General features: G+C 41.1%; 1 protein-coding gene across 3 annotated transcripts in view; it reads left to right on the top strand.

The window, feature by feature from the left end:
* Nucleotides 1-24,150, top strand: part of ASTN2 (astrotactin 2) — an 868,677-nt gene that overhangs the window by 665,396 nt on the left and 179,131 nt on the right. For all 3 annotated transcript variants that reach the window (XM_035015962.1, XM_035015963.1, XM_035015965.1), the window contains one exon: nucleotides 22,227-22,492. In XM_035015962.1, coding sequence (XP_034871853.1) covers nucleotides 22,227-22,492 — 266 coding nt within the window. The remainder of the gene's footprint in view (nucleotides 1-22,226; nucleotides 22,493-24,150) is intronic.

Here is a 24,150-nt window from a genome sequence, read left to right on the forward strand (position 1 = left end):
GGTCGTGATCCTGGAGTCCCGGGATCGAGTCCCGCATCGGGCTCCCTGCTCGGCGGGGAGTCTGCTTCTCCCTCTGACCCTCCTCCCTCTCATGCTATCTCTCTCTCATTCTGTCTCTCAAATAAATAAAATCTTAAAAAAAAAAAAAAGATTCTCTCTCTTCCCCTTTCCCTTTGCCCCTCTCCCCCTAAAATAAATAAAATCTTAAAAATAAATAAGTCATTGGGCGCCTGGGTGGCTCAGTTGGTTAAGCGACTGCCTTCGGCTCGGGTCATGATCCTGGAGTCCCTGGATCGAGTCCCGCATCGGGCTCCCTGCTCATCGGGGAGTCTGCTTCTCCCTCTGACCCTCCTCCCTCTCATGCTCTCTGTCTCTCATTCTCTCTCTCGCAAATAAATAAATAAAATCTTTAAAAAAAAAAAAAGATTATGAGTACATAGTGGTTTGCACTTAATTAACGGTAATTTGAAAAAAAATTGTAATTAGCTCTTAACACTCTTTAGATTGTGGATTCCGGAAGCCCCAGCGCCCAGCATTTCAGATATTGAGGTCAATGGGAGGTTGGGTCGGTATACTTATGGCATACTTTGAACAGGCCTGGGGGCTCTGGATGCCTGATAGAGGTCTGGGGCTATTTAGACCTCAAGGGTACACTTGCGGCCCATGGCCAGCCAGGGTTTGACTAGTTTGACCAGGAATAAGTTGAGTCAGGAGTGGGCTGAAGAGGGAGCCCAGCTGAGGACTGAAGGGCCCTGGGGCAGATTTTGCTCAAAACTGGCAGCCAGCCAGTGGGTGTAAACAGAACCCTTTAGGGCCAAGGAAGGAGGAATGCTTGCATCTGTTAGCACAGTGTTGCTGAGTAAGTGAGTCAGACTCAGAAATGTGACTTTAAGCAGATTGCATTTCCTGTCTGACTTAGGCTTATTCTAGCTGCAAGATGACTCAGAGAGGTCAGTTGGGTAAGAGGGCACCTTTTTTTTAAACACCAGCAATATACCGGGCACTTCATAGATAGTGTCACATATCACAGTCCCCTCAGCAATGATTCAAGCAGATATCAGTAGCATCCCCTTACAAAGAGGCATCTGAGACTCAGCAAGATTAAATAGCTTGCCTACCTTAGTTAGCCTCCTAGGAAGTGGTAGAGCTGAGGCACCTAGGCCAGTTAGACCCCTGGACATGCTCTGAACCACCACCCAAAGACTACTCACATTTTATGACAACAGCTATCTTTCTATTTTATTGAGTAAGGTTTGTTTATAAGGATAAAAAGAGAAGGGGAGATGACAATGCTTAGGAAGTCAAGGAATATGGAGCAAATCCTGGCTGTCATTATGACCACAGAGTATGATCCTGTCAAGGCAAAGACACTCAAAAGAGCTCTTCTGAGCAGCCTTGCCAGGGAACAGCAGGAACTGCCTTTTGCCCTGAGTTTCTGCCATGTTGGCGAGTCAGAGTGGCCTGTTTCACCGGAATGGCAAAAAACCTTTCTGGAAAGGGCCTTGGGGTACTTCTATCAGTGCCTGTGTTGCAGCCTGGGGATAAGGGAGAGTTGCTGTCAAATAGTTTCTTCCCACACTTAAGACCTTACCTCTACCCTCTTCTCAGACCAGATGGGGAGTTACCACTCTGTTTGCAGAAAATCACAGATCCTGGCCCCCAAAGTCTCAATTCAGGACTCATCATATTTTTATACCCCTGTTTTCCCACTCAGAGAGCATCCTAGTGGTACTTCTCTGACAGTCTGGGGATATCGAACAAGCATGCCTTTAAAGAACAATAATGACGGGGCGCCTGGGTGGCTCAGTCGTTGGGCGTCTGCCTTCGGCTCAGGTTGTGATCCCGGGGTCCTGGGATCGAGTCCCTCATCGGGCTCCCTGCTCGGTGGGGAGCCTGCTTCTCCCTCTCCCACTCCCCCTGCTTGTGTTCCTGCTCTCGCTATCTTTCTCTCTGTCAAATAAATAAATTAAAAAAAAAAAAAGATTTAAAGAACAATAATGACGATGAAAAACCCTTTTTCTCTTCTTAAAAAAAAATCTGTTTGTTTGACTGTCCTTTTTTTTTTTTTAATGTTTAAATTACTTACCAGTTAAATTAATTACCACACTTCCCACAAAAATCTCGGAGTAAAATAAATACCCTGGGAAAAGGCACTCATTTTAATTTCGTGGCTTTGCATACTCTGGCATACACAGGGACTTTTTAAAAATACTTTTTGTGGAGTACTTTAAATATTAAATATTTAATATTTAAATACTCTTTATTCAGCATTTTAACATAACCTTTTTTTTTCATTTAACTTTCAAACTACCTGTATCAGTTTCCTAGGGCTGTCATAACAAAGTATCAGAAACTGGGTGGCTTAACACAGGAGAAATTTATTCTTTCACAGTTCTGGAGGCTAGAAATCTGAGGTCCAGGTGTCAGTGGGACCAGGCTTTCTCTGAAGTCTCTAAAGGAGGATCCTTCCTTTTCTCTTCCAGCTTCTGGTGGCCACAGGCATCCCTTGGCTTGTGGTAGCATAACTCCAGTATCTCTGCCTCCATCTTCTTGTGGTCAGTTTCCCTCTTTGCGTCTTCATCATCACATGCCATTCTCCTCAATGGATGTGTCTGTGTCTTCTTGTAAGGGCAACAGTTATATTACATTAAGTGTGACCACCATCTTAGCTAATTAAAACTTCAGTGTGACCTCATCTTAACTAATTACATCTACAATGACCCTATTTCCAAATAAAGTCACATTCTGATGTATGGAATGTCAGCCTATCTCTTTGGGGGACACAGTTCAACCGATAGCATCACCCTATGAGATAAGCACTACTTTCTCCATTTGCTAAAATTTCTAGTTTAACCTCTCTTTTATTTTTTTAAGATGAGAATAACAATAACTAACTCACGGGATTTCAGGGGGGAGGTGTGGCAAAATGAGAGATATTGGATGTTAAGCATTTACACTTTAGGATGTTGCCTGACGTGTTGTAATGTTCATTTTAGTGCACTTACAATAATAATAATTATATAATAATAATTATTCCCAACCCCAACCCCCCTTACCTGGACAGTTATTTTGAGGAAAAGATAAAAAAGATGATTTGAAGTAAAGTGTGGTAACTTGTTGCAACTGACAAGCTGTAGAACCTTGCAGAATTTACTGAGCCGTTCTGTACTTTACTTTCTGTTACTCTGCAAAATAGGAGTAACAGGAATGTTGGGAATGTTGGATGACTTGATAGAGCTCAAGTTTTTAGAGCACTGCCTGAGGTAGAGAGTGAACGTTCTAGGAATGGTAGCTATTGTTGTCATTATTATCATTACTGTGATTTGTACGATTCTTTTTTTTTTAATTTTATTTTATTATGTTATGTTAGTCACCATACGATACATCACTAGTTTTTGATGTGGTGATCCACGATTCATTTTTTTTCGTATAACACCCAGTGCTCCATGCTGTATGTGCCCTCCTTAATACCCATCACCAGGCTAACCCATCCCCCCACCCCCTCCCCTCTAGAACCCTCAGTTTGTTTCTCAGAGTCCATAGTCTCTCATGTTTCATCTCCCCCTCCGATTCCCCCCCTTCATTTTTCCCTTCCTTCTCCTAATGTCCTCCATGCTATTCCTTACGTTCCACAAATAAGTGAAACCATATGATAATGGACTTTCTCTGTTTGACTTATTTCACTTAGCATAATCTCCTCCAGTTCCATCCATGTTGATGTAAAAGTTGGGTATTCACCCTTTCTGATGGCTGAGTAATATTCCATTGTATATATGGACCACATCTTTATCCATTTGTCTGTTGAAGGGTATCTCGGCTCTTTCCACAGTTTGGCTATTGTGGACATTGCTGCTATGAACATTGGGGTGCATATGGCCCTTCTTTTCACTACATCTGTGTCTTTGGGGTAAATACCCAGGAGTGCAATTGCTGGGTCATAGGGTAGCTCTATTTTTAAATTTTTGAGGCACCTCCACTGTTTTCCAAAGTGGCTGTACCAACTTGCATTCCCACCAACAGTGTAAGAGGGTTCCCCTTTCTCCACAACCTCTCCAGCATTTGTTGTTTCTTGCCCTGTCAATTTTTGCCATTCTAACTGGCTTAAGGTGGTATCTCAATGTGGTTTTAATTTGAATTTCCCTGATGGCTCATGATGATGAACATTTTTTCATGTGTCTGTTAGCCGTTTGTATGTCTTCTTCAGAGAAGTGTCTGTTCATGTCTTCTGCCCATTTTTTGACTTGATTATTTGTTTTTTGGGTGTTGAGTTTAAGAAGTTCTTTATAGATCTTGGATACCAGCCCTTTATCTGTAGTGTCATTTGCAAATATCTTCTCCCATTCTGTGGGTTGCCTCCTTGTTTTGTTGATTGTTATGATTTGTACGATTCTTGAAAAAATATTTTCCCCCTCTTCTCTTATTAGCAAACAATTCTGAGGAGGAAGAGGAATTTGTGCTTATAGAGTCTAAGGGAAAAAATGGAAGGAATTAAAACTAATACTTCCTAACCAAGTTTGTTTGAGTCTAGAGGTTTAAAATTGTTAAAATTTCCATGAAACAATATAATAAAATTGTTTCTGTCTATCGCTATTACTTATGTCTGAAGTGAGTAATAAATTATCCCAAAGTGTTGTGGTTTAAAACAACACACATTTCTTTTTATTTTTTTAATTTAAACTCAATTTAGTTAACATATACTGTATTATTAGTTTCAGGGGTAGAATTTAGTGATTCATCAGTTGCATATAACACCCAGTGCTCATTACTTCAGTTGCCCTCCTTAATGTCCATCACCCAGTTACACCATCTTCCCAACCCACCTCCCCTCCAGCAACGCTCAGTTTGTTTCCTGTAGTTAAGAATCTCTTATGGTTTGCCTGACTCTCTGTTTTCATCTTATTTTATTCTTCCTTCCCTTCCTCTATGTTCATGAAACAAAACAACACACATTTCTTATTTCACAGCCTATGTGAGTCAGGAATCTGACACAGCTTAGCTAGATCCCCTACTTCAGGGTCTCTCATAAGACTACAGTCAGGTTATCAGCCAGGGCTGGGGTCCCACCTGAAGGTTTGACGGGGAAAGGATCCATTTCCAAGATCATTTATGTAGTTGATGGCAGGATTCAGTTCTTCAAGGGTGGTTGGACTGACAGCCTCACTTTCTTGCTTCCTTTTGGCTGGAGAACTTTCAATAGTTCCTTGACACATGAACCACTCCATGAGAGCCTGTTTCATCAAAGCAAGAAAGAGTCTGAGGAAAACAGAAGTCAGTCTTTTGAAACCTAATCACAGAAGTGACATCCCTTATTGCCATATTCTGTTGGTTAAAAGCAAGTTACTCAAGTGGAAGAGATTATAATAGGACATGCATATCAGGAGATGAAATCACTCCAGGCCATTTTAGAAGCTCCATCCCTCTTACCTGCCTTCCATCTTCCACCCTTCCCTTTCCTCCCTCCTTCAATCTCTTATTTATGTATCTATCTACCATCTGTCTGTCTGTCTGTCAGTCATTAGTCTACTTTCTGCTGAAACTCTGATTCTGATCTACATATGCCATACTCAATACCTGTGCATTTCTCAATCTGGCTTTCACCCGGTACATGGTAAGTGTTCAATAGATGTTTGAATTCAGTTTAAATTTACAGCATAAAAGAGCATATAGAGAGTCAACTTTATCCATCACCTTAATATAACCATTATATTGGTTATATTCATATAAATATAAACATTTCCATGGTTCTCCTTTAATCTGTTCATGCACTTACAAACATGAGTTGGATATCCAAAAAATGTTTTTTTTTTCTGATTTTATTTACTTATTTGACACAGAGAGAGAGAGCACAAGCAGGGGGAGTGGCAGGCAGAGGGAGAGAGAGAAGCAGGCCCCCCACTGAGTAGGGAGCAGGACTCAGGGCTTTATTCCAGGACGCTGGGATCATGACCTGAGCTGAAGGCAGATGCTTAACCGACTGAGCCACCCAGGTGCCCCCAAATGTTTTTCTAATCAATATCAGTTTTTGTATTTACTTAAGAAAATGTTTGAAATCACTTTTTTTCTGGTCTTCATAGTTGTCAAACTGGCTACATAAGACTTTGTCAAGTTGACAAGCCATTATTGAACATTTAACCATCACAAATAAGGCTGCATAAAGTTCTTGTGCAGGGAGGATTTTTTTTTTTTTTTTACTTTCCTTGAACTGATATGGAAACAGTTCAGAATTTCGAAACTTTATTTTAATATCATACACATTTCTGTGTATTGGCCAGACCCACTTTCTAGTAGTTTGAACTAGTGCATAAAGTCAAAGGTTGGCAGTAATCAAACAGTGACTGAGTAGGTGCTTGATAAATGTTAGTAGCATTTGAAGAACATTCCCCATGTAGTGTCATCAACCTCAACTCAACACAATGCTAAGTGAGGGTTGCTGGAAAATCTCCCATGGGCCTTATTTCTGCTAAGTCCCACATCTCAACCCCATTCCAGATTTCCTGTTATCTCAGCTCAAGGATTTCATTCACCTTTCTCTTTACAGTGGGTACCATTGCCCACTTCATCAATTGGTATCTGTAAGAGTGGGTGGTAGTACACAAAGAGACGGTCTCCTTTCCCCAAACCCTTCCCCCATCTCTACCTTATATAGTCTTCTCATGTCACTGCTAACCATCATTCTAATTTATTTTAACAAAAGTAGGAACATTTGATTGTTATTTAAAAAGATTTAAACATAATACAAGTGAAAATGCATTTAGAAGAAAGCATCAAAGCAGTCCATACTGTAGATGTGAATGAAAAATTCCTTCTCATTCTACTCCCCAGCAATAATCGTCTTTACTGATTTTGTGTAATCCCCTGGCAGCCCTCTCTTCTCTGTGTTTTATTGAGAAAAGTACACAATCAAGGAGAGAAAATGCTATAGTGGTTCCCTGTGTGCCCATCACCCTGCAATAATTGTTGTCAATAGTTTGCTGATTTTGCTTCGGCTATCCCTCCCTCCCAATTTGTTTTTTTGTTGCTGAAGTCTTTTAAAATAAATCCCAGATACCCTATCATTCCTCCTTTAAATACCTCAGTATATATCTCTAACAGACACTTATTTTTTAACATAATCTCTCAGCTTCATTATCACATCTAGCAATTCATACTCAAATGTCCTTAATTGCTTCTCTCTTTCTCTATGTATATATAGAGAGAGATATAAATAAATATATATATATATTTAGTAGGTGTATTTAAATAAGGATCAAAATGTCTACATGTTGTACTAGGTCTCCTTTAGTCTGTAATAGTCACACCTAAAATTTTGCCCATGCCATTATTTGTTGAAGACATTGACTCATTTATTCTTTACAATTGTCTACCTTTGCAGATTTAGCTAATGGCTCCCTCTTTGTGTTAATTTATTCTTTTCTCCTAGGGATTAATCACTTTTTTTTTTTTGTCCCATGGACCTGTTTTGTAGAATGATGACGATTATAGACCCACTCATATCAGAGTAATGTTCTTAAATTCATAAAATTAAATTCATGGAGACTACAGAAGAAAGAAAGTATATCAAGATACAGTTATCAAGGGCGCCTGGGTGGCTCAGTTGGTTAAGCGACTGCCTTCGGCTCAGGTCATGATCCCAGAATCCCGGGATCGAGTCCCGCCATTGGGCTCCCTGCTCAGTGGGGAGTCTGCTTCTCCCTCCTACCCTCCCCCCTCTCATGCTCTCTCTATCTCATTCTCTCTCTCAAATAAATAAATAAAATCTTAAAAAAAAAGATATAGTTATCAAATATTTAAAAAATATCTGTAGTGTAATATGTGTGGTTCTTTATTAATGACAAGATCTAGTGGAGAATCTAATAACTTATAATTGCTAAGTAGTATTGAATGTAAGTATTTAGAAATATTTATAGCAAATGTAATGGGATAGAAATATATGTGAATTTGATTGTGTCAAAGTCATAGGAAGTGGTATGGTACTATAGTTTGCTGCCTGCCTTCATAATTTAAGGAAATGCTAAATTGCATTTACAGGATACTTAAAATAAAGATGTATTTTTTTTCCCTATACAAGTTCACAGACCCTTGAATTTTATCCATGGACCCAATGAACATCAGCATATAGCCCATGCTGTGTGCTTCCTCTGGCATCATATCAAAGGTACTTAATTGTCTGATTTACTACTTTCAGTGATATTAGGATTGATCAGCAGGTCAGGTAGTATAAGTCTGATCCACTGATTAGACATTTTCCCATCAGCCTTTCTCCTAATGGCTTTAGGATTCATTGATGATGCTGTGTAGATCTCTAGTTTGATTAGAGCTGGCAAAATGGCAGTTTCCTAATTCTGTCATTCTTTCTGCCTACAGTATTGCCCTGAAGAAAAAGGTAGTTACCCTGAAATCCAAGTCATAGGATAAAAGCTTGATTAACTCAATTTTCAGATAATGACCTAGTTCCCTAGCCATTCCCAATGGTGATCAATAGGCTTTGTTTGCTTTTTGGTTTTGGTTTTGGCTTTGGTTTTTGGTTTGAAGTACATTGTGGATTACAGGAAACTTATTTATTTGATCTATTTCAATCAATTGCAGTCATTATTCTCTTTGATGTTCAGTTTATTCAATGTTAGGCCCGTGTGAGCCCCTCTAGATGGGCTTCTATGTCCTTTTGAAATGACCACATTAGTCTTTGGCAGATCTCTCTTTTTGGCACAGCAAGATGTCCCAGGCTCAGCTTGTACCATACCTAGTCCAGAGTTGGAATAAGGAATTTTTCCAAGAATCTTTTGTTTCTTTTAATGGGAAATAGTATTTCAAAACAAGAGTCTAAACATTAAGAATATTATTGCTATTAGGTTGCCATTATTTCTAGGTCTTTTCAGTGGAGAGAACTATGAAATGTTTATTTATTTATTTATTTATTTTTAAGATTTTATTTATTTGACAGAGAGAGACACAGCCAGAGAGGGAACACAAGCAGGGGGAGTGGGAGAGGGAGAAGCAGGCTTCCTGCTGAGCAGGGAGCCCGATGCGGGGCTCGATCCCAGAACCCTGGGACCTGAGCCGAAGGCAGACGCTTAACAACTGAGCCACCCAGGCGCCCCGAAATGTTTATTTTTTAAAAGATAAAAGTGAATTATAAGTTTATATGATTTCCAGTTGACATTTCAGTGTACAGAATTTTTCTCACCTTCTTTGACTTTATACCTCAGGTGGTTCCTTTTACACTTATAATGTTAGTTCCTGATGATGGTAAGGTAATGGCTTATTTGTTGTAGTCCACAATATATACATAATCGTTTCAAAATAACCATACCAATATTACAGCTAGCAATAAATCCATTGCATTTAGTTTAAGATTTATTTGCAGATCATTTTCTTCCTTTGAAATATTTCTCACTAAACATCTACAATCAAAATATTGCATTGTAAAGCCACTTAAAATAATTATTTTCTCTGTGTGGTTATGCCAACATATTGATATATAACTAGTTTTTTTCAGTTTGCATATAATTTACAGATTGTTTTTATCTTTTTTGATTTAAAAAATTGCATAATAGTTTTATGTGAGTCCAAACTAAAACTTATAAAAAAGATTCACTCAAAAAACTTTGGCTTCTGTCTTTGTCTCCTTGACCCTATCTCCTTGCTCCCTCTGTGGTTAACCTTTTTTTTTTTTTTTTTTAAGTTTTGGTTAATTGTTTCAATGTTGCTTAGTGAAAAATTATATCTATCTAATTTGTATATAGATGATGTATACGTATTATATAGAAATCTATCTATATAATATGTATACATATTTATATTTCATTCTTGTACAAAAGAAAGCACTATAAACACTGCTCTGCCCTTTGCTTTTTCCATTGAGTGAAATGTATTTGTGATTACTCCATATTACATATAAAGATTGTCCTAATTCCTTTTTAAGTACATAGACTCCACTGTGTGGATGCAGCACAGTTTTTCAACCAATTACCTATTGATTGTCCATAGATTCTTATTTTAAGGTTTTTATTGCTAATCAGTATGATGTAATGGGCAGAAGTAACAGAAATTGCACTTAAATTTTCAGAATTTATAACTGTCCAGCCGTGAATCACAGTAGTCTAGCAGATTGGTTGCAGCTTAAGAGAGTGGAAAAGTGCTTAGAAGTAAAACAGATCAGAACGGCTTGAAGTCCAGTTCGCCCCAACCCCTGATTTCACCTCTGTGAGTTTCCATTTCTTCACCTTTAAAAAGTGGTAAGGGTGGTGCCTGGCTTAAGCATCAGACTCTTGATCTCAGCTCAGGTCTTGAGTTCAGATCTCAGAGTTGTGAGTTCAAGCCCTGTATTGGACTACTTAAATGCATGCAGGCATACATGAATAAATGAATAAATAAATAACGATAAGGGAATCTACCTCTCACTGTTGTTAGGATTGGTATAGACCACAGGACACAACGTATGCAAAGCAAATAGCAGAACATCTGACCTGGAATATGCCCCTGTAAAATCATAGCTATTATTAATATTAATTTTACTGATGTCCTCAGCATAAGACAGGGAGTCCCTAATGGGTCTTAGCCCTTTATTGGTATTTTGTTTTATGTTTTTTGATGGGTGCGCTCATTAGTCCCTCTCCCTACCCCTAGCAGCACAGTTACAGGGAGGAGGGATGCTAATGGGAGAAGTAACTCACCTTGAATCTGTTCTCCAAAAGCATTGCCTGTCAATATGTTTAAAGATGGTCTTTTAACCTGCGTATTAAGATTTCAGTGGAAATAAAGAGTTAGAAGTATAACAACAAGACAAGCATCCTAGGAAGTGGCCAGAGAGTGGAAGTTTGTTTTCTAATGGCTCTTCACACCAAAGACTCCAGCTGACCCCACCCAGGGTCATACCCTCCCTGATGTTCAAATTTGGCAGCCTCCCACTGGCCCCAGGGTGGCCTGGCATGCCTTATTGGCTTGCTCTGCTGTGTCAAGATCATGCTCAAGCAGGATGATCTGGGAGTCTCCCTCTGAAGCAGGTTACTGCCATCCCAGAGACCTCAAATTCCCTAAGCCCTGTCCTGGAATGATTCCTTCTGAGCATTTATTTCATCCTTCACCCCTAGCCTAAGAAGCTACTGGAAGGAGGAGAAAGGAATTAAGGAAGAACTAATCTTGGAATACTTCCTTGAGGGGATAAATTCTGAGCAGAGTTTTTAAGAAAGAGGGAGAATGGGATCCCAGTAGATGAAGGCAGGCCTCCTATTAATGATGCTTCCATGCTTCACTGGACAGAAAACGAGCTTTGGAGTCATCCTAAATACCTAATGGACTTTGGCTGCAGTCTGTCACCTCTCAGAACCTCTGTTTTCTCACTTGTAAAATATGGTTATAAAAACTGTAATACTTCTAGTCCAAAGCATTGTTATGAGGAGCCAGTGAGATTCATAATGTCTTGTGCTTGACAAAGAAGAATAGAAGCTCAGGAAATGTGAATTTCCTTTCTACCTTTTCCCTTTTTCAAGGACTTACCCACCACATCTTAAAAAATAAAACTAGGTTGGGGCGCCTGGGTAGTCGGTTAAGTGTCTGACTCTTGATTTTGGCTCAGGTTATGATATCAGGGTTGTGAGATCGAGCCCCATGCCCAGCTCCGCACTGGGCTTGGACTCTGCTTGGGGTTCTCTCTCTCCCTCTGCCCCTCCCCCTGCCACCTCTCTCTCTCTCTCAGTCTCTCTCTTTCTCTCTAACAAAATAAAATAAAAAATAAAACTAGGTTGTTATAATTCCAGTAAGAACTGAAATTTCTTGGGTGGCATGGGCATATCTTATCTCAAATTCTAAGAACTTTGTATTAGTATCAGTGATACTAGCCTTACTTTGCACATAATAGATGAGAGGCTTTGATAGCTTGTCCGTGATTATATGCAGGGCCTTAGCTAGCCGATAAGTTAGCTTTTGTATAAATTAGGAAATAGTGCTCTTCCACTTAGATTCAATCCTGTGGGCGCAGGCATGGCAGGTGGGGCGAGGCTGGGTTCAGTCTCCCCTCACCCCCTTGCCTCGTCACTGTTGAGCCGTACACAACTTGCATGGCTATACCCAGAGGCCCTGGTGTCATGATAAAATTCCCACTTAGATTTGTCTTACATTCAGACATTCACCTGGGAGTTCATTTCTTCCTAGTTCCTATAGGATCCTGCTCCATTGATTATCTTTTCTCTCTGTCTTATCTCCAGTCTCTCCCCTCTCCTTCTCTTCTAGCTTTTCCTTCCTAGCTGATACACTCAATCAAATCTCTACACTTGGGTACCACTAGGATTGGAACAAATCATTGTTCATAATATCACCCCTCCGCCCCCCGACCAGTGCCTGGCTCCAAACCTGGCACTATGAATAGGCCTTCTAAGCAAATGCTTGTTCATAACTCCCATAGTCATTACAGTAGCTTCCTTGTATCATAGCCAAGCCTTTACTGTCCTACCTGCTGTCCTCAGAGCCTAGAAAGTTGCTTCGCACACAGTAATCATTCTTTGGCGTGGAAGAACAATTTTTCCCTAGAGCAATCATCTTAAGCAGGCACTAGAGGGCAGCAGGAGATCACACATGGTCCCCCCCTCCCCCCCCCAGTTATCCCATTACTGGCTGCAGAGCACCTTATCTCACTAGAGACAGGAATAAATGATAAGCTGCAATGCTGACTATTCCCTTAACAGCAAGAAGAGGAAAGTCTGGGAAGAGGGAGAGGGAGCCTGGGTACATCTTAGTCTGTGGGAAGGCCCACTTCTGGGTCCACTGAGCTGTACTGGGTTTCTTCACTCTGCCCCTTAACTTTCTTTAGGACAAGTAACACAGCAGAGCCATGCGGATATTTTAGTACTTAAAAAAAAAAATCTATCTAAACAATTCGAATTTGCAAACAAACAAACGACATTAGCCACTACCATGGGGTACTGGGTAGTACCCAGGGGTCCTTCTCCCTGCCATGCGCAGAGTATGACTTTCCGAATATTTAACTGCTTCCTCAGAGGTTTAACTGCTTTCGCTTGAAATAGGAAAGGTTATACTATCACTTGTAAGGTTATACTATGTCACTCTGAGCCTCAGTCTCCTCGTCTATAAAAGGGGACAATGATCCCTACTTCGTAGCATGATAGCAAGAACCGTATGAGATCATAGGTGTAAACCAGCTAGGGCTGCATCTTTTATCTGACACTCAGAGCAGTTCAAAGAGGAATTAGTGTCCCCATTTTACAAATGAGGAAACCAAGGTTGGAGAGGTAGTGACTTGCCCAGAAGGATCCTAAATCAGGTAGTCTTAACTCAGCTCTGGACTTAAGTGTTCAATTCTTCCTTTGTCTACTGAACTGTCTACCTTTGTCTACTGTGTTCCATTAGGTAGGAAGTGGGTAGTTTAAAGAGAAATTCCTAACAGTGTGGTTAAATCACCAGCAGATAACAAGGGAACATTTACAGATCCAGACTTGCATAAAAATTGAATAATGCTGAGGTGAAGAACAAGGGCTAGAATAAACAATTCTTTTTTATTTAAATTTGGTTAGCCAACTTTTAGTGCATCATTAGTTTCAGATGTAGTGTTCAATAAATTATCAGTTGCATATAACACCCAGTGCTCATCACATCACGTGCCCTCCTTAATGCCCATCACCCAATTACCCCATCTCCCCACCCACCTCCCCTTCTGCAACCCTCAGTTTGTTTCTTATAGTTAAGAGTCTCTCATGGTTTTTCTCCCTCTCTGATGACTTCCCATTCTGTTTTCCCTCCCTTCCCCTACGGTCCTCTGCCCTGTTTCTTATATTCTACATATGAGTGAAACCATATGATAATTGTCTTTCTCTGATTGACCTATTCTGTTCAGCATAATACCCTCTAGTTCCATCCATATTGATGTAAATGGTAAGTACTCATCCTTTCTGATGGCTGAGTAATATTCCATTGTATATATGAACCACATCTTCCTTATCCATTCATCCGTTGATGGACATCTGGGCTCCATCCATAGTTTGGCTATTGTGGACATTGCTGCTAGGAACACTGGGGTTCAGGTGCCCCTTTGGATCACTACATTTGTATCTCTGGGGTAAATACCTAGTAGTGCAACTGCTGGGTCCTAGGGTAGCTCTATTTTTAATGTCTTGAGGAACCTCCATACTGTTTTCCAGAGTGGCTGTACCAGCTTGTGTTCCCACCAACAGTGTAAGAGGGTTCCCCTTTCTCCACATCTTTGTCATCCTTGCCTCCCATCCTTGTTGTTTCCTCTCTTGTTAATTTTGGCCATTCTGACTGGTGTGAGGTGGTATCTCATTGTGATTTTGATTTGTATTTCCCTGATGTCTAGTGATGTTGAGCATTTTTCATGTGTCTGTTGGCTATTTGTATGTCTTCTTTGGAGAAATGTCTGTTCATGTCTTCTGCCCATTCATTGACTGGATTATCTGTTTTTTGGATTGTTGAGTTTGAGAAGTTCTTTATAGATTTTGGATACCAGCCCTTTATCCGATATGTCATTTGTGAATATCTTCTATTCCGTGGATTCCCTTTTAGTTTTGTTGACTGTTTGTAGTGCAGAAGCTTTTTATCTTAATGAAGTCCCAATAGTTCATTTGTACTCTTTTTTTTCCCCCTTGTCTTTGGAGACTTGCCTAGCAAAAAGTTGCTGTGGCCGAGGTTGAAGAGGTTGTTGCCTATGTTCTCCTCTAGGATTTTGATGGATTCTGGTCTCACATTGAGGTCTTTCATCCATTTTGAGTTTATCTTTGTGTATGGTGTAAGAAAATGGTCCAGTTTCATTCTGCATGTGGCTGTCCATTTTTCACAGCACCATTTATTGAAGAGACCATCCTTCCCCATTGGATATTCTTTCCTGCTTTGTCGAAGGATTAGTTAGTCATAGAGTAGAACAAATGATTCTGATGATGCTCTGGACACTCTAGGATTTGTAAATTCCTCATTGGGTTCTGTATCTCCTTGATCCTCCAAATATTCCAAGATTTAGGTACTAACATTATCAACATTATACAGATGAGAAAATGGAGCCTCAGAGAATTTAAGTGACTTGTCCAAGGTCACTCACCTGGCAATGGGAGAAGTGAAAGTCAAACCCAGGCAAGTCACTGTGCTAGAGCCACCCCTCTGCAATTGGGCTTATTACTTGTGTATTTTGGGTAGAAGCTGTGAATTAGGTTGGATCAGGAGATCAGTTGTCCCAGAATTCGGCAGTTTTGTAAACCTGTCTTCTTTTTAGTGTCTCCACTGTTGCCTTCCCGTCTGTTGCTTAAATATGTGCACCCACACACACAACGTTTATCCATACTGAGACACATAAACATTATCAGAAGCCACTTGAGAATGCCCCACATTTCCTGGGATCAGGAGTTCATTCACCTAGTTAGTTGATCAATCTTAGCATGACCTGCCAGTAGGGGGCAGGCCTGAGTACCTCAGATAGGGCGTCCAAATACCATAAAGTGCATAATTCCGGGTCTGGGTCTGACGCTTAGGTGGAGAAATGCAGTTTCTGGATGGGAAGCCGCCTAGATTTAACGAAGCTGTCCCATAATAGAACTGGAGGCCTAAAAACATAATGAATTTTACATCATTAGAAGTTTCAAAAAGAAGTTAGAGGATGATTTGGTGGTGAATGAAACATTAGATGGGATTTCTGACTAGGTGAACTTTAAAATGCCTTTTACCCCTGAGATGCTTTAGCCCATGGAAAAGGTGGGGGAGCCTGGAGGTGTTGTCTGGGAGTGCCAGGAACAGAGAAGGCCCAAGTGTTTGCAACAGAGACAACTCACTGTGTGAGAGTGAGAATTAGTGTTACATGCTATCATTTATACGTCAATAAAGTAAGGTTAACACCATCTGCCTTTGGGGCAATGGTGATAAATTGAGATAGTGAGTTTGAAGTCCCATAAGTGTTACAGGAATGGAAGGGATTACAGGGAAAGAGGCTCATGTTCATCTATTCCTTTATTCAGGTATTTACCTGCAAACCAACTACACTACATCAGATAGTGAACTCTATGCTGGGATGCATATGATCACTAAAATAAGCCATGGTCCTCACTTTAATGGAGCTCAAAGTTTAGTTGGGAAGACAGATATTAATTAAACATTAACTAAAATTAAAAATGTGATAAGCACTATGATGATGATGATGTAAATGGTTCAGTTGATAATACAAATTGAGAGTAATCACGATGAACATACGTATGTTCCAAAGTATAGATGTGAGTTAGTTCCCACAGTCCTTTTAATGTATTCAGTGCGATCATCTTCCTTAGCTCCTAGCTGACGATTTTAGCAGGGTACATCTAATCTGTTTTCACTATTATGGAATAGACAGTGATAGACATTTTAAGTTGCTAACACAGTTTCCAGCCGGGAGTTAGGATTTAATCAGATTTCTAAAGCTGACAAATCAAGTCTCCTTGCCCTCCCCAGTGGTGGGGGCATTAAGAGGTTGGAACAACATTGGCCTCCATTCTGTTTTTCTACCTCACATTTCTTTTTCCTCTCCCTGCATGGTCAAAGCAGAGAAGTGGTAAGGATTAGGAAGGTCATCCTTGCCGTGGTCCCCTTATATCTGTCTCTGTGTTCTCTGCTCCTGACAGTTTTTAAAACTAGCTCTTCCTCTTGGGGGCTTTTTCAGGCACTTTTCCAAAGGCCTGGGATGATGCATTTTCTCACTGGCTGGCTGCTACCAATCCCCCCTGCCCCCACCTATGTTTCTCTAGTGGCCTAGCTCACAGGGATTTTCACTGGGGGGGACCCCTCAATCTTTGTTAGAATTCCTCTTGGGTAGGACTTAGAAATATTCGAGGCCTCTCTTTCTCCTGTGTGGCTCACACCTGGTACAGGGGAAAGACTCGAGTGTTTTTCACATTGTGCAGCCCATCCTGTTCTGCTGCCGCAGGCCACTGGAGTGTTTGCCGGTGGAACAGGACCTGGTCCACTATCTTCCCAGCTGTGGGGAACACACAGCAAGTTCTCCGGGAGGCACTCTTGAGGCTCCTTCTTTTTTTTTTTAATTTATTTTATTTTTTTTATTTTTTAAAGATTTTATTTATTTATTTGAGAGAGAGAATGAGAGAGAGAGAGCACATGAGATGGGGGAGGGTCAGAGGGAGAAGCAGACTCCCTGCCGAGCAGGGGGCCCAACGCGGGACTCGATCCAGGGACTCCAGGATCATGACCTGAGCCGAAGGCAGTCGCTTAACCAACTGAGCCACCCAGGCGCCCGAGGCTCCTTCTTACAGAACAGGATTAGAAGGTAGCATGCTCTACATGTCTCACCTGGGGCGCTGGAAACTCTAAACATGAGCTAACAGCCTGTCTCAAACAAATCTCTCCTAAATCCCTCCTGCCTATTCTCTGACCTTGTTTTATTTCCTTGTTCTGGCTGACGTTTCTGGAGTTATGAAACCAGTTAGGATTCCCCTCCTTTGTAAGTTCTGCATATTGGGGCTTGGTTTGGGGATATTTCATTTCTATTCTATCTTGGTGTCTCCATGGAAATTTCAACTGTAACATCCTGTTACAACAGTAGCACTAAGAATTGTAACAACCACAGCAGCAACAATGGCAACGACTAACATGGACTGAGTGCTTAACCTTTGCCAGGCACCTTATTTGATCCTCACAAGAACTCATTCATTCAGTCAGGGTGGTGCCATGACTTAGGAAGGGCACACTGACGATGCAGGACCTTAACTGTTAGGCTGGGAAGTTTGGATTGCACAATGCACGAGCACAAGGCCTTTCAGCTGGCTCCTTTCCCTTTGTTAAGGCTATTTGTGTGGGTCCTTGAATCAGGCTTCGGAGCAATTGCTTTCCTCCAACAGGAGACAGTGACTCCGCCTAAGAAATGATCCCATTTCAGCAATTCCTGGGAGGCCATTGCTATAATAAAGGCCATTCTTTATGATATAAAAGTCTCACCCTCTTTTCCCCACCCTTAACGTTTCTAATTTGAGCCCCTCTGGTCCCTGTGGAGCCTTTAAATGCTTCAAGTGCAAGCCTATTGCCAAAGCAAGCCTGTCTAACTTGGGAGGCAGTGCCCTGCACTGTTGCCGAATATTGAACAAACATTCGCACAGCTTTGGCTCTCCCAGGAGCCCTTAGTCTGCTGCCTTTGTTTTGTTTTCTGGATGAGGGCAAGCAGTGCCATCACCTCCTGCCGAAAAGCCCTGGCTGCCCTCCCAACAAGGAGTTGTCACTTCAACTGAGGCTGCTGCTTTTTTTTTTTTTTTTTTTTTGGTGGCAACAAAATAATACCCAGCAGGAATTTGGGAGGAGAAAAAAGAGAGTTCAGTTGGCAGGTTCTCAAATGAATGGGTTGTAGTGTCATTGGAACTGAATTGGGTTTAAAACCAGACATGATCCTATTTTGGAAGCATTGTTCAGAGGGATGGGAAATGTGAACAGAGGATAAGTCTCTTCAAAAATGCTCTTTATCCTTGCCTGTTAAAGACAGCCTGTTTTAACTGAACTCTCCCATCCCCTCAATGGCAAGGGCCTATGTGAAAACCCAGAGGAGGCCAGAACAACTGGCAAATTGATCAGCTATTCATCTGTAAAGCTTCCAATTGAGAAAGCTAATTTTACTTTGGAAAGAGGTTGTCCCTTGATTACAAGCCATCAATTGTCAGTTTGAAATTCACAAATCTTTGCTCTTAGACTTATCGATGCTCTGATAAGATAGTGCAGTGATCACAGTCTATAACTGTATATCCAACAAATATTTATTGAAACTACTACTGAAAGCCTAAATGTTCTATGTGAAGTGGATATGAGAATCAGCAAAACTAATACTGTCTTTGTCCTCATGGAGTTTACAGTCTGGAAGCATTGAGAGGTGATGGATAGAACAGGATGCTACGAGAATCTTTAATATGATGCCCTATATAGATTGGTAGCATGGGGATGGAGTTCAGGGAAGGCTTTTCTGAAGAATTGGCACTTGAACTAAAGATGACTTTAGCCACAGAGTGAGGTTGGATCTGAAATAATTAGCTTTCACAATTGTAATGTCTACAGAGGAATAATTAATGGAATGGTTAATGGTCTTCCCTGTTGTAACTCTCATCCAGATCATAATTTAAGCATGATACAATCTTTACAAAAAGGATCATTGTTAATAAATGTGCATGGAAGATAGACGTAAATCTCTTTCTCTGTTTAGGTCTCAGGTTCTTCATTTGTTGAGCAATGGGGTTAGACCAGGTGACTCTCAAGTGCCCTCCTTTTGCAAAACCAGCCCTTAAGTTCAGCTCTGAATTCTATATCACTACTGCAAGGCAGTTGTCAGCCTAGACTATGGGCTTTTAACTCACCTGTTGGATTGATAGATGGAAAAAAAAAAAAAAAGATTTATTGGGAAAAAAACAAAACAAAACAGACCAGCAAAGATCTATAGCTTGTTTTGTTGTAAATGGATAATTTTATCTTTAACCCAGTGGCTATGAATGTTTGTTTGATCAAGGGAATTTTTACTCCCAGCACCACATTTCGTTCCCAATTAAATTATGTGTATATGGCAAGATGCTGTGAGAGAAAGGCCATCTATGTTTTACAATATGAGATTAAAATGTGGCTTAAGTGATAAATTGGTTAACAGAAGAGACTAGGATCATGTGCTGAAAGGAACACTAACTCACCATCTGACCTTGGAAAGTCTTTCTTTGGGACACAATTTCCCCTTGTTTAAAATGGGAGGGTTGTACCAGATTAGCATTTTCCAAGGTATGCTTTTTCAATAGTTTTTGAAAGATGTTTTATGGAGAACAGATGCCCCACTCAATTTTTTCTCATTGGAGATTCACAGTTTAAGTGTATCGATGGCCTAATTGATTCCAGTGTTTTTACTTTAATCCATTATACTGCCACATTCCTCTGTGACCAAAGATAGATTGTCCTTCTGAGACTCAGTTTCCCCAGCTGTAACCTAGGACTGGAGCAGAAGTGCCCAAACTTATTCTGTAAAGGATCAGACAGTCACTATTTTAGGCTTTGTGGGCCATAGCATCTTTGTTGCAACTACTCAGTTTTGCCATTGTAGTCATACACAATACATAAATGAATGAAGGTGCCTGTGTTCCAATAAAATTTTATTTACAAAAAAAAGGCAGAGGGCTGAATTTGACTCATGTACCACTTAGTTTACTGACCTCTGGATCAGAGTGTGAGTTAACTACCCCCCTAATGTCCTTGCAGCTCTGATTGCCCTCTGACCTTCTCCCCTCAATGGTTATTCTCTCCCAAGTTTGAAGTCACCCTTCTCCAAAACTGTTCCTCTGGCCTGCCCTTCCAAAAGTCATCATCATCTTCTTCTTTCAACTTGTCTGTATGTAAGACTGTCTCTGTCTGCCCAGCTGCTCAGATGCCTTCCTCTCAGCTTTGTTTTGTTTATCTTAGTAACTACCCTTCTTTAATCCCTCTGAAGGATTGCTTAGCTGGAATTTGCCTTGTCTTCCTCCCTCAGAGCCTTTGATCTGATGCTCATAAGCATTTGCTGACAGCCAGACAGAAAAGGTGGAGCCCAGATCCCAGGCCCGAGGGCCCAGAGAGTAATGAATGAAGGCTGCATTTATTTGTATTTCTAATTGGCAAGCCCATTTCCAGATCAGCTGCATGTCACTGCAAGCTGAGAGCTAGAGTAGGAGATAACCCTACTTTTTTCTCTCAGGCCTCGGTGCCCAGGGCCCCTGTTCCCACCGAGGCAGGAGCATGCCTTAACTTTACCAGGCTTGGAAGAAGCTGTCATTTGGACCAAATTCTGCCCCTTATTGCAGGGCCCCCCTGTTTTGCCACTCAGATTATGCATTGCACAAGTTTGAAAACACCATCCATACAGTCTGTGATGTAAATGGAACTCTCTGGGTTGTACAAATCACTTTGCTTTTTCGAGCTTCTTGATATAGCCATAGACTATTCTCTTCTTATGAAGTCTTATGTAGAAGGCCAGTCTTTAAAAGAGATAAAGTGGAACTGCTCTATTTGAAACTGAGATGTGGGTTTAGAGTTCCATCTACCCAGTTTCCCTCTTGCCCTCTGCAACCATCTGTTGAAATGTTGCTTGGGATCCATAGAATTCCTCAGAAGGATTTTAGAACCTCTAGACTAGATCATGAATGTCATTGTAGCCATTCAGAGTTCTATAATATTCCTCTTTGACTAAGTCTCAAGTACATCCCTAGCACTATGCTGAACACTGAAGCAGAGGTGGGGAGCTGGAGGTAGGAGTGGGAGACATGGTCCCATCTCTAAGAGCTGATCATATGGTTGGAGAAGTCAGCAGAAAATGGGATGAAAAATATGAGCTTAACAAGATTAGGGCTTATAAACAGAAATACTCACTCAGAGAAGAAGGGCTAGAGCAAGGAGAAAAGAATTCCTGAAGAGGGTGACATTGGAATGGAGCATTGATTGGTGATAAACATTTTAAGAGGCAGAGGGGAAGAGTAGGGCAGGTGAACAAAGACACAGAGGTGGGAAATGCTAGTTGTATGGATCAGGGGAGACAGCACAGAATGGAGCATGGGTAATTAGATCTCAGTGTGCACATGAGGAAGGCAGAAAAAGAAGTTTGGACAAGGGAACAGATGAGCGCAGACAGAAAGGGGAAATCATTTCTTTTCCACAGGTCCACCTCCTTCTGTCTCATTTACCACTCATAACTGTTTTGGTTAGTATTATAACTGCATTTTACAGAATTAATCCTCATAAGCCTTGGGATATTAAGAAACCTTCCCAAGGTACCTTGCTATTATCAAGCAGAATTGGGATTTACATGGAAATTGACTTGACTTCAGCTTGTGTTTCCCCCATTACATGAAACTTCTGGGAAAATATAGGACTGGAGCAAGTTTTCAAAAGAAAGGTAGAATTTGTGTAAATTGACCGTAAACAGGAATTCCTTGTTGGGAAAAATACCTTTGAATATTTACATCTTACAGGGCCCTTGGAGAATCCTCTTATCCAACCAATCAACTTTAAATATGGAAAAAGTGAGGCCCAGAGAAAGTAAGTAAGGGGCTATTGAATATGAATAGTAAAACAAGACACCATTCTGACATCTGAGTCATCATGCCAGTGCTCTTTCCAAGGCATCATGAGCAAACCACTCTATCATCTTTTTTCTTTTCCATGGGATACCACCTCCTTAGCACATTGGACCCTATGGGTTTAAGAGTCTGACCTTTTGAACAATATTGGATTTTTTTCTCTCTCTCTAGAGACCACAGAGCTGGGCAGCAAGAAGGAACTCAAGTCCATGCCCTTCATCACCTACCTCTCAGGTCTGCTGACGGCCCAAATGCTGTCGGATGACCAGCTCATCTCAGGTGTGGAGATCCGCTGTGAGGAAAAAGGCCGTTGTCCATCTACCTGCCACCTTTGCCGCCGACCGGGCAAGGAGCAGCTGAGCCCCACACCAGTGCTGCTGGAAATCAACCATGTGGTACCACTTTATACCCTCATCCAAGACAATGGTACCAAGGAGGTGAGCTCCCCTGACACAGCCACTAAGTCACATCTAAGTAACAATCTTCCTGCCTCCCGCCCTTGTGGGCCCTTTGTCCATTGAGATTGTCTTTCAACATCATCATGGTGATGACTGACATTTATTGATTCCTTACCATGTTTTAAGTACATATATAGCTGCTATAACCAATAAATCCTCTAATCTCAATGGCTTAATATAATAGAACTTATTTCTTGTTTGTGTGGAGTCCCAAATAAATGTTTTTGATGATGAGTGGCTTCACTCTGAGAAGCGGTTCAGAGACCCACCTTATTCTATCTTGTGCCCTCATCAACCTGAGGCTTCCATAGTTGCTGTGGAAGAAGAAAGAACGTGGAGGATCACACATGAGAAGTTTCGTGGGCCAAGCCTGAAAGTGACAAATATCATTTCATTGGGTAGAACGCAGACATTGGGCATGTGTCTGCAAACAAAAACAGGGAAATATATTCTATCTAATGGTCTGGGGAAGAAGATATATGGGCTTTTTGAAAACCTAATAGTGTCTGCCTCAATATTATACTTGGATTATCTCATTTAATCTTCCCTCCAGATCTGATTTATGTATAAATATTGCTTTGACTCATATGAAATTGTCAACATTTGATCATTTTTTACTTATAAAAATGGTAATTAAAAAAAATGGTAATTCCAGGGGCCCCTGGGTGGCGCAGTTGGTTAAGCATTCAACTCTTGGTTTCAGCTCAGGTCATAATCTCAGGGTCATGAGATCGATCTCCGAGCTCAGCAAGGAGTGTGCTAAAGTTTCTCTCTGCCCCTCCCTGTGCACGTGCTTGCTCTCTCTCTCTCTCAAATAAATAATTTTTTAAAAAAATATGGTGATTCCATATGGTTCATCCTAATGTCATGCCCACTTTACAAGTGAGGAAACCTCGAAGATATTTATTGATTTGCTCAAAGTTGGTCTGCTTCAGAGCCTCTGTGCTTAATTGTGAAATTATGTCTCCTCTTTTTCCTCTTCCTGCATCTTTCATTTCCCATGACAGTATGCCTGGGCTTGAAGAGACCATATAAATGGTTTGTTCACTGGTTTGCAAAATTGTATTCATGGAACACTTTTTCTAAATACAGTCTTTCAGGAACCCCAATCCATAAAGCCAAGAATAGCAATGCCACTCCTTCAGTTAGAGAAAGGAAGGTGGGTAAAGCATCTCTACTTTGTCCCCAGTCTTCCCTCTGCAGCAACTCCCAGATTGCCCTGGGCCCCAAAGAAGATAGTCTGGTAGATACCTGACCAATACTAATAAGATGCTATGGATCATGCACTCCTACCATAGTATTCTGTTGGACTAAGTGCTAGAGGTTGGTAAGTGGTCAGGTAGGGCTTCATAGAGGGCAGAGGGGATGAGAGCAAGGACGTGGGGAGAGTGTCAGGTAGATGACCAGAAGCAGAAAAGAACATGATCTGTACAAAGACTGAAAGGCATCCCATGGCTAAGATCAAGAGATAGAAGAAAAGCAGAGATGAGGCCAGAGAGGTCAGAAGGAGCCTGATCATACAGGTTATTATAAACTAGCTCATGAAATTTGGATCCTGTCTGAAGGGGAGTGAGATGCTTAGGATATGCAGGAAGGATTCGATAGGGTTAGATTTGTGCAGCAGAAGGAGCCCTCTG

The sequence above is a fragment of the Mirounga leonina genome, unplaced genomic scaffold, assembly GCF_011800145.1.
Source record: "Mirounga leonina isolate KUSES-001 unplaced genomic scaffold, KU_Mleo_1.0 Mir_170, whole genome shotgun sequence".
In the NCBI taxonomy this organism is placed as follows: Eukaryota; Metazoa; Chordata; class Mammalia; order Carnivora; family Phocidae; genus Mirounga; species Mirounga leonina.